This window comes from Impatiens glandulifera, chromosome 2 (genome assembly GCF_907164915.1).
Source record: "Impatiens glandulifera chromosome 2, dImpGla2.1, whole genome shotgun sequence".
Taxonomy (NCBI): domain Eukaryota; kingdom Viridiplantae; phylum Streptophyta; class Magnoliopsida; order Ericales; family Balsaminaceae; genus Impatiens; species Impatiens glandulifera.
The window spans coordinates 41,397,835-41,407,921 of NC_061863.1; the positions used below are offsets into that span (position 1 = coordinate 41,397,835).

Genomic DNA, 10,087 nt, shown 5'->3' on the forward strand with positions numbered 1-10,087 from the left:
TGGATGTAAGATGCATTTTAACATACCAAGCCCTTGACATATAATTGTCCCCCGAAACAGATAGCGGGACAAATTCTTGTTTCGTAAGATTAGACATGATACAAATTATGAAAATTATACCTACTTATGTTCGTGTTTAGAGCTTTGTGCTGATAACGTGTTGTGAAACAACGGACTATTATCTGATGAAAACATACAAACAAACCGAACTTGAAAGTATTAAGCAATATTTTTACTTAAGTGGTTACAAAACTTAAAATATCGACATTTTCATTCTATAATTAGTCATTCGACTTAAGTTCTTTACAATCTGAAACTCCAATCATACAAATTATTGTACTTTTTTCCAATAAGCAACATGCTATCAAGTTTACTTAGATACACTATAATAATAATCTTATGCTATTATTATTCTACTCGATCATTTGAAAGTTGACTAGCAGTAACTTGAAGAATGGGTTTTGAAGTTTGTTTGGATGGGAGTTATGGAGAATAATAAAATGTTGTAATACCAGAATCGATCATGCAAGTAGATATTTCAGCTTATTTGACCGTGACTGCGCTACTTCCATGAACTGGCAAGTGTGTATGGATTAACGAGAGATGAATTGTTGTAGTGATTGCTTAATAGTGGAAAAGGAAGGGCGTTTAAGTGGATCCCTGCAACACAACAACGGTTTCCAGTCAGAAAACAACAAGACTATATATGCTATAAGAGATTGTTTGAACTGAAACAAATACTAGATATTTTGTAAAAAGTAGTTTATTTGGATCAAATGACAAAAAATATGCTTAGCATATACTATTTTAAAATGTTATCAAGAATAAAGTAAAGCATTTTTTTTGTATTTTGTCTGATGATTGAACAATTTGATGAAAGAAATGATTGATGATGTGAGAGTGGTTTATATGAATTAAATCAAAGGCCTTGTTTGATGTTTTTTTTAATCATAATAAACCAATATCTCACAATGAATCACTTTTTTCATCAAATTATTTAAATCAACTAAATACCCTACTATAATATTATAAAATAGTACATTCATGGATATTTTAGTCTTTTGATGACCAAAATAACCCAAATAAATCACTCTTTAGTTAAACAAGATTTTTCCAAAAAGAAAACAGATTATTTGGAAACAACACAAAGCCTAAGTGTAATTGACCCCATTGGCCCATTCTAATCTGGATGGGAGAAAAATGGGTGATAAAGTGAGATAGACATAAGGACTCACTCATCCCAACAGGCTTCAATCAAGGCCGCTACTTTAGGATTGGTTTGGCTTGGAATTTCAAGCCTTCTCCTCTTAAAGCCAACAGCTGCCATTACCTGCATCAAATAAGTATGAATCCACAAAAGAGTGTCAGATATTATTTCTTTTAGAAAGCATAAGAATTTCATGAACACAAAGAGTGTTCACCTTTTAACAATCAAAGTAAACAGAGACAAAAAAAGAAGATAGATACAGAAGAAAAGTGAAAGGTTAGATTCCAATCAACTCAAAAACATCTCATCCTGTGCAGAATCGTCCTTTCTTAATTGAGGCGAAGGTGTGGAGAAAGAAGCCTGCAAAATTTCCTTTCATTGCGCTCTTTCCGTATAGTCCACCATAAAATGAAATGAATGCTCTTCCATTCAGTGTTGATAAACATTGTCTTAGTGAAATTTTGGTTAATTGGATTATATTTGTCTTGAAGATTAAGTTTAATGATTTTGATATCATTATCCTTGTATAAATACCCTTCTTTCTCTATGAGTAATGTCAATTTAATTCCCATATTCTTCTTGACTGAAATACCAATTGAACTTAATTTTCCATAAAATAAAAGGTGAGCAATTTGGTTGCATAAGCTTCACACATACTTATAGAACTGTGTGAACCATAAATGTCAAAATAGTTCAATGACAGGGTCACAGGAGTAATAAACAAAACCTGGGTTCAGATTGTCCTGTCCTGTTGAAAAGAGGTCTTAAATAGAAACTCTGCTAGCTCGTAGATGAGAATTGAGAGGCATTGCATGATTTAGAACTCATTTGATGTATGGTTTTTTAGGTAAAATTCAAGTATTTTAAGAAAAACTTAAAATTCTAGTTTGATGTTTTTAAAAGAAACCTGTTTTTTAAGTTATTTTACTAAAACACCCCTATAATTTAATAATCTAAAATTATAAAAAAAAAAAAGTTAAATGAGGGATAATTGGTATTTTAGTAATTTTGTTGATGAATTGAGTGATTTGATAGTTGAAAAGTGATAAGAGATTTTGTTTCAAAAAATCTAAAAGACCCAAGTCTATTATGTATTTTTTTTTTCAGATTCATTAAAATTGCATGTACTGATTATTGAATACCTATTATGGATTAGACAACCATTATCAGTACACAACACCTTCAGTAACCAAGTCTTATAAAGAACAGGGAGTTTACAATCCCATTTTGCCTTTTTGTCTGATCTCTTTAATAATCAGTTTTCATATCAAATGTGAAGGTTAGAACAAGAACCTCGAAGATGCAAAAAGTTTTGTTGTAGTCAATAACTGTTCTGATACATAGACACAAATAAAATACACATCTAATGAAGAGTATGTAAAATACCTGAGTTGCATTCATGTTTTTCCAAGGTTGTTGCAGAGTCACGAGTTCCCACAAAATCACACCAAAGCTATAAATATCAGATTTCTCATTTGACAGTTCATCACGGAGAACTTCTGGCGCCATCCACTCAGGCTAACACCAAATAAATAAAGCGACGAATTAGAAAATTTGCCTGTACTCCTACAATGGATGTAGTAATATTCTGCCCTACTAGTTTTCAATATTGTGTTATAGCATAATTGAATGAGTTAATAGAAAGAAATGTCTGTTTTTACAATTCTCTTGCATTTTATCATTATAAGCCATTTGGGATAACAAAATGATACAGCCCAAAAGATAAGTTACAAAAGCCAACAAGTAATTCCAACATATTCATGATCCAGAAATACAAATCGAAATGCACATCACCAAAGAACCAAAATCAAACACAGAATCGTCAAATAGTCAACAACCTGGACATTCCTCCACTAGAGCGAACTCCACATATTCACTACCCTCATCAGAATTTTATCCATATCTTCATACTTACACCTTCCCCCCTTCATTTCATTTACTTTTCAAATCTCTAATCATAATTATTATCAATATGTAATAAATGATTCATTTCGAATCTACTTTTTCCTATCCTCAAAAGATTTAAGGGCCATTTTCAAACCAATTTAGTCAGTTTGATGACAGAATATAACTGACTCCCTTTTGAAAGAAAAATGATGCAAGGCTCACAAGAATATTCTAAAGGAAACTGCACACACACTACAAAAATAATGTCTAATCAATCCACATCTTAGCTAAGAAAGTCTTAATGAAGTAGTTCCTTGTGAAAAGAGCTTACAGTCCCAGCAGCTGTTTTCGATGAAAGGAATGTGTTGGCCTTGGAACATGAGAGTCCAAAATCACTTACCTGAATAATTAAAAGGTACATCAACAAAATGGTCCATGACAGAAAAATAAACTTCTATTGAGCATCAACAAATATGGATGATCAATTTCATATTTTTCATAGGGAAATTAAGGAACCAATGTATGAAAGATGCGAATATAAAGAAAAAATGCAAAATTGTAAAATATCCATCAAGATTCCAACATTGGTAATAACTACTTGTGTTACTTGAAGTTAAAGGTGTGGATTGTGGGAAAAGAGTAAAAACAATTAGAGCTTTTTTAATTCTCCATAGATCAATGGATCAATGTTTTGCTTTATCTCATGAATTCAAAGAAACCAAATAGTTCATCAACATCCATCATGTCTAAATAATAGGCTGTTTTGGTATCAAAGATTTTAATGTTAATCATAATCCGGAAAAATCACATTTGTTATGTTTTCCAAAGTTCACAATTATATAAAAAAAATAATAATCTGACCATGATTCAGAAAAAATCCACTATACCAAAATATCTACACGATAACTTTTTTGGATCGTGAAAATCATATACCAAACGAAAAAAGAAATTACTTTCAATTATAGCTTTGTCGATTTTCTAATTAGATCCTCATTGGGACAAAACTCTAGCTTCCAAATAGGCATACGGTGACCGTATACTCAACTGTAAGTGGGTCATGTCATGGATTTCAGGTTAAAATTGAAGTTTAAGAATTGCTACTTGTTAGTGTCTCTATATTGTGGAGATTATCTTAAAATCTATTGAAAGTGATCTAGTTAAGTATTTTAGCATATTTGCATTTGATGCTTGAGTTTCCTTAGATTATTTTCCCCAAAAAGGACAATAGAATGAAGATGTACAAAAAGACAAGATGAAACACCTCGGGACACTTGTCTACTCATTTCCAGGCGTAGATGGAAGGTAGAATATAATCCATGTGCAATTTATATGTCATCAGCTAAAAGGTTGTCTACTAGTTGGAACAAGTGATTAAGCTAATAATGCGTTACTACTTACTACAAAAATATGCACCATTTTGAAACAAGTGTTTTTTTTACACAAGTCCAAAGGCTAGACCGACTTTTCATATATGTTTTTGACACAAACAAACAAAGTCTATTGACTGGACCGCGACTTTCCATATATCAAATTCATTGAGACACAAGGAAGTAACAACCTTGCACTCCCCAGAATGGAAAAGTTAGTGTGAAAGAAACAAACAGACAAACAACATAAACCAAAGAGCCAGTTAAAAAATTTCTAGTACATATATCCACAAGGAAGTGTTTAAATTGCACCTTCACAGTATAGTTACTGTCTACTAAAAGATTTGGGGACTTCAGATCTCGATGGACAATAGGTGGTTTTAACTGATGAAGGTAGTTCATTCCATTTGCCTGCAAAAGGAAAAACCATCCAGTCCAAAGAATATTGATTAGATTGCATTCAACCAATTATTAATAATTCATTATTTTTAGGATCAGCTGAGGTTTTCAAAACACGAAGTGATATCAAAATAAGCCCTCCACATATAATAGAGGCAAAGAATGTAATACAGGATGTTGTGAACAGATGGGCACAAACAGGCCAGGCCTTAGTGGTTGCCTGGTAGGCCAATGCCCAATCTAATTCTAGATCAGCCTAGGACCCTAAGTGCAACAATTTCAATAATTTGACATTCTCTTTCACATAAAAAGTTAGTTTGATCGTCAAAATTTGCTCAAACAGGCCAACCTGGCCCAGCCTAGTTCAATATTTTAAACTGCCCAAATGGGTAGGGCCAATATGCCATGCTGGGCCAGTCATTTCCTCTGTTTGGCCAGGTTAGGCTTGGCTCGGCCCATTTCCCCTCTAGTTACGAGTAATACCACATCATAAGCCATATTTAATCGACGCCTTTCATCCATCTTGACTCCTGCATCACGTATTTGCAGAAGTTTATACAAGCTTCCTCTGCAAAAGAAATTTGAAAAGCTGTTTATTTCATCTTTATTCTCAGCTTATGTCTACATTCAGAAGAAACTAGTAAATTATAGGATAAAAGGACATTCACACCTGAACTATTTTCAAAAAGTGCAAATAGAGCCTTAAAGGACAAATATACGACAGACTACTTTAACTGGTGCAGAAATACACATCTGTTTTCTTTCCAGCAATAAAAAACTTCAAATTCAGCTTTTTAGGCATTGTATATGTTTTACCCTTTTGATAAAGTTTGTGTATATATATGCTCTTTTATCCTCAATTAAAACATAAAAACATGAATGGTGCAGAATAGCAAACCTAGACAAATATTCTGTAATAATGGACAGTTTAGGAGGCTGAGTAACAGCACCCATGAAGAGAACAATGTTAGGATGTCTCAAGCGTTTCATAATTGCAACCTGACAATGAGATTGAAATATACTAAACAATCAGTACTACAAATCTTAGGATTAGAATAAAGGATGCAAAGAAAGAAAAAAGAACATTAATTCTAACAAGAATGTGGATGCCCAACTGAACTTACCTCCCTCAAAAATTCCCTGCAGAGCTTTTCAAGGAAATCTTGCTCCATGAGAATCTTGACAGCAACATCCTAAAGTCAACTTGTCTCTTAGAATATAAAAATGGAATAATGCTTTAGCGTTTTCATTTCAGATGTAAAACAAAAGCAAAATGACGCTTACTGAGCCACGCCATTCAGCTAAATGAACAGTTCCGAAAGAACCTGCAGTATATTTGTTAAGGTAGTCTTCTTTATATACATGTCTAAAAACTGGTAAATTTTCCAAAATTTCATTAAAAGTAAACAATTCTCATATTGATTGAAACCTCTCCATTCTTGTTAAACAACAAGAATTACCTGATCCAATTTTTTCCTTCAAAGTGAGATCACTCCATTGGATGACTAGATCCTCCTCACTGAGAGAAAGTTCATGATGACTAACACTGTTGAACCTCGAATTACAAACTGGATCAGGAAACACGGATGATTCATAGGCACCAAGTTCATTATGTTTTAATTCATTAGGCTTTGCACAGCATATATCCGAATCATCTGGCAAATCAATATCAGAACATGTTACAACACAATAGAATAATAACCAATAAGTATGATAATAAGTGCTGAAAGAATATTGTATATTTGTGGAGGGGTAAAATTGTAAATATTACAGTTAAGGCTAAAAATATTCAATAAATCAAGTATTACTTCTAGCTTCACTAATATGTTAAAAAAGGATCTGTTATGGTTTCCCATTCAAATGATTTAAATGTACATCAATATGGGATAAAGGCTGCATTCTTCTTATTTGTCCTGGCTTGAAGACCCAGATATTTCAGGTACCTAATTCCAATAACAAGAAAACCAATGGCTATTGAGAAACTATTCTCAATTGTAGTATGCCATCATAGAGACTCTAGATTCTCATAAAGCCAGACAATCTCCATCTTGTTACAGTCTATGATGGCATGCCCAATGTCCATGCTAAAATAGGTTAGAACTCTCTTCAGATGCAATTAACCTATTTTCTGAGAGACTTAATAACAGTCAAACTTATAACCAATTCTTCGGTGACTTTCAAGTTATAATCCTTTATGCCTATTGTTTCCTAAACTAATATCTAAGTAAACAAGAGAATAATTGACTCCCTACAGGGAAAATACGCAATCATCGTGACTTTGTTTTTTTATGTTGCAGGAGGTTGTTTGCCATTTTCTTTTACTATCTCGTATCAGGTTATTCCTTCTTGCATTTCTTCATTTTATTCTTCCATGTATAGAGCCATTGTATTTTCTTTGCTTTCCTTACGCTCAAGTCCAATGATTTTGCTGGCTTTAAATCCAACCTTTATATCCAAAAAGCATACTAAAAGGCAAGTGTGTATGGATAATAACAATTAAAACAAACATGATTTATTTTTATCTTTGATTCAGAATAGATACTAGCAAACCTAAGCATTTTTACATGATAATGAAACATAATAACAAAAAACATGTATATTGGTACAATGCAGTTATGCAATAGGAAGCTAGAACCATACCTACAGAAGTGTCATCAAAAGAAATATTAAGAGGTTGATTGTCAGAAAAGTATATCTTTGACACATCCCTGAAGTTTTCAGCTACTTCAAGATTTCTAGACCTTGGGTGACATAATGGTGAAGAAATATACATTGAAGTTGAACAGTTAAGAGAAGAGTCAGGCTGACTTAGAGCTCCGGGTCTTCCAATCAAATCAACCACATACTCTCTGAAACTCATGCACCAAATAATTGGTGGCTAATTACAACCATGTTTTTCATAATGTTAAGGTGTTCTTGATTTTTAAAAGAATCCCAAAGTTTATACCTGTCCTTATCAAGCCGTACAAGACAGGATGAACCAAAATCCTTCCCACAGTATTTGCAACCTCTAGTTATTCGACATGGTAAATTAATCATATCTGCTAAAACCTGCAAGAAATCAAATGTCTTTGGACAACTAGCAACCACAGAAAAAAATAATAATATTAAAGAGAAGAATGTTCAAGAAATACTATGCTAAATACTGTGTGGATACATTAGATAAATATTAGAACAAAAGCCACAATTTATCCAACAGATTCATTAATTTCAACATGCTTAATTTAAGAGAACATCAGAAAAGATTGCTTATCAAGTTGACCAAATAAATCTACACTCACTTTAAATAAAAGCACACGGTGGATGCAAAAACCAAAAGACAAACTTCCAATTGGAAGCACGACAGATCCTTGGGAGGCTTTTAGGGCATCGATGCAGTCTTTCCAGTGATAATTAGAACGTTCTTCCCCGCAAGAGGCATCGCCCCTTAAGACCAAAAAGCAAAGTGAAGAGATTATATAGTCTGCCAAAGAGTGTATAGATAATAAAGATTACTATCATCTGAGTTCTCCACAAAAGTGAAAAAAATTGGGAACTAATAAGTACTAACCCCATACGACTATAGACAAGATCAGCAAGGAGTTGAGTAACTTCTATACTAGTCATCAAGTTAGTAGGTAAGCTAAGTATCCAATGATGCAGTTCCTTCAGACCAGGATCAGTAAACTTATCAACCAAAGTCACCTCAATGGACAAACCATCGCTTGGGTCAATGCCCTTGAGAGATTCAAATGATGGGACTCGCCCTGCCTCTTGAAAATCAGTGCTTATACTCCATAAGTAAGGATCCATCCCGTTAATCATGTAAAACCCATCAGAAACTTGATCATGATAAGTCATTGAGCCGTTCAGCTGGTACAGGGGGGGAGATAATAATAGACAATTAACATATTGCTAGAAAATCTAAAATCTAAAAGAATGAAATAGCAAAATAACATTTATGGGTAGAAGCAAATAATCAAAATTTCCCATCATCAAAATGTTGTAGCGTGCTATTAATGTCTATGAAGCTTTGGGTGCCTGCTATTTGGTTATCTAGCGTAAACACTTTCATACCCAGAATCTTTGTGTCAGGACCTGAGCCGACCGGGGACTCGAACCGGTCTGAACGGAGCGCTCTTCATCCGTCGTCGGCTCCAGGAAATTGAAATCGTCCGCGCACATTGCGTCGGACGAGAGTCGAAGTGCTAGAGCTAGCTGCAACTGGTAGCTCTCCTCAGTCTGCTGAGCCCAGCTTTTATACGACGTGGTATCTCTTCCATTCAACCTCAAATTCATCCCGAAACCATCGTTACTAGTCGTCGAAACCGAACTATCACTATCCATCACATGATGGAAATGATAACCATCTTCTCCGGCAACTGCAGAATCGAATTCCGGCGAAATCGACACAGAAACAGAAGAAGCGTGTTTGTCGTGGAAGTAATTCGATCTTTGACCCGCGATCTCCATTAATTTCTTCGCAGCAACGAGAAACACAAAATGGATCTCTTTCCGTAATTTGAAGGAATCTCGTACTGTTGTTTTTTACTATTAATTAGGACTGTTCATTCTTGGGTACATTGAACCAAAGTAGTGGCCAGTCAATTCTCATAAATAAAGCAAGAGTTAATTAAGTCTAGGTAATCAATCTAAATAATTTGGAAATATTTAAAATACAAAATGGGTTATTTCCATAAATATTTTAAATAACCCATCATCATGGCTTAATATTGGGAAAGAAATATTAAGTATAACAATGGTAATATAACCTACCAAAGATTCAACGAAAGCAGGTCTACGAATCCGACTTGACCTGACCTGTCAGGTTGTTCTCATGTCTCGAAAGCGCTCATTTTGGGTCTCGAAACCACTCATTTTGGGTTCCGAAACGGTCATTTCAGGAAGAAAAAAAAAATTGTCTCAAAATGACCGTTTCAGAACATTACGAAGCCGTTTCAAGACATTTTGAAAAATTTCTCTCTTACCCACCTGTCATGCCACGTTGATTTGTGAACTTATTTTTATTGAATATTTCGTTAAGTTTGTCATTTTTCTAACTTTAAAAGTTTGAATATTAAATTTATAGCTCCAGAAAACCTAATATATGAAGACATTTATTTTATTTTTATTTGAACTCAAATTTAGATTCAAGATTAATAAATAAAATTTTGTATTATCCTAATGAGAAAAGATTTGGAATTCAACCTATTATTGTCAATTTTTGTTTGTCAAATTTATGGAAGGA

General features: G+C 33.7%; 1 protein-coding gene across 1 annotated transcript; it reads right to left on the reverse strand.

Moving 5' to 3' along the window:
• Positions 1 to 234: 234 nt before the first annotated feature.
• Positions 235 to 9,355, reverse strand: LOC124923977 (serine/threonine-protein kinase CTR1-like). Its single transcript, XM_047463991.1, has 15 exons — positions 8,917 to 9,355; positions 8,411 to 8,712; positions 8,142 to 8,286; positions 7,808 to 7,911; positions 7,501 to 7,709; positions 6,321 to 6,515; positions 6,145 to 6,185; positions 5,985 to 6,053; positions 5,759 to 5,859; positions 5,344 to 5,428; positions 4,774 to 4,872; positions 3,426 to 3,494; positions 2,594 to 2,725; positions 1,236 to 1,330; positions 235 to 660 (listed from the first exon to the last, which is right to left on the reverse strand). The coding sequence occupies exons 1-15, from the start codon at positions 9,310 to 9,312 to the stop codon at positions 594 to 596; spliced, it is 2,109 nt and encodes a 702-aa protein (XP_047319947.1). The 5' UTR covers positions 9,313 to 9,355; the 3' UTR covers positions 235 to 593.
• Between the last annotated feature and the right edge of the window lie 732 nt (positions 9,356 to 10,087).

Excerpts from the sequence above, each read along its gene's own strand:
- LOC124923977 (XM_047463991.1), bottom strand. The coding sequence starts at position 9,312 with ATGGAGATCGCGGGTCAAAGATCGAATTACTTCCACGACAAACACGCT. Across the intron at positions 4,873-5,343 it reads TAAATATGGCTTATGATGTG|GCAAATGGAATGAACTACCT; the intron begins GTATTACTCGTA and ends TTCCTTTTGCAG. Across the intron at positions 2,726-3,425 it reads CGAAAACAGCTGCTGGGACT|CCTGAGTGGATGGCGCCAGA; the intron begins GTAAGCTCTTTT and ends ATTTGGTGTTAG.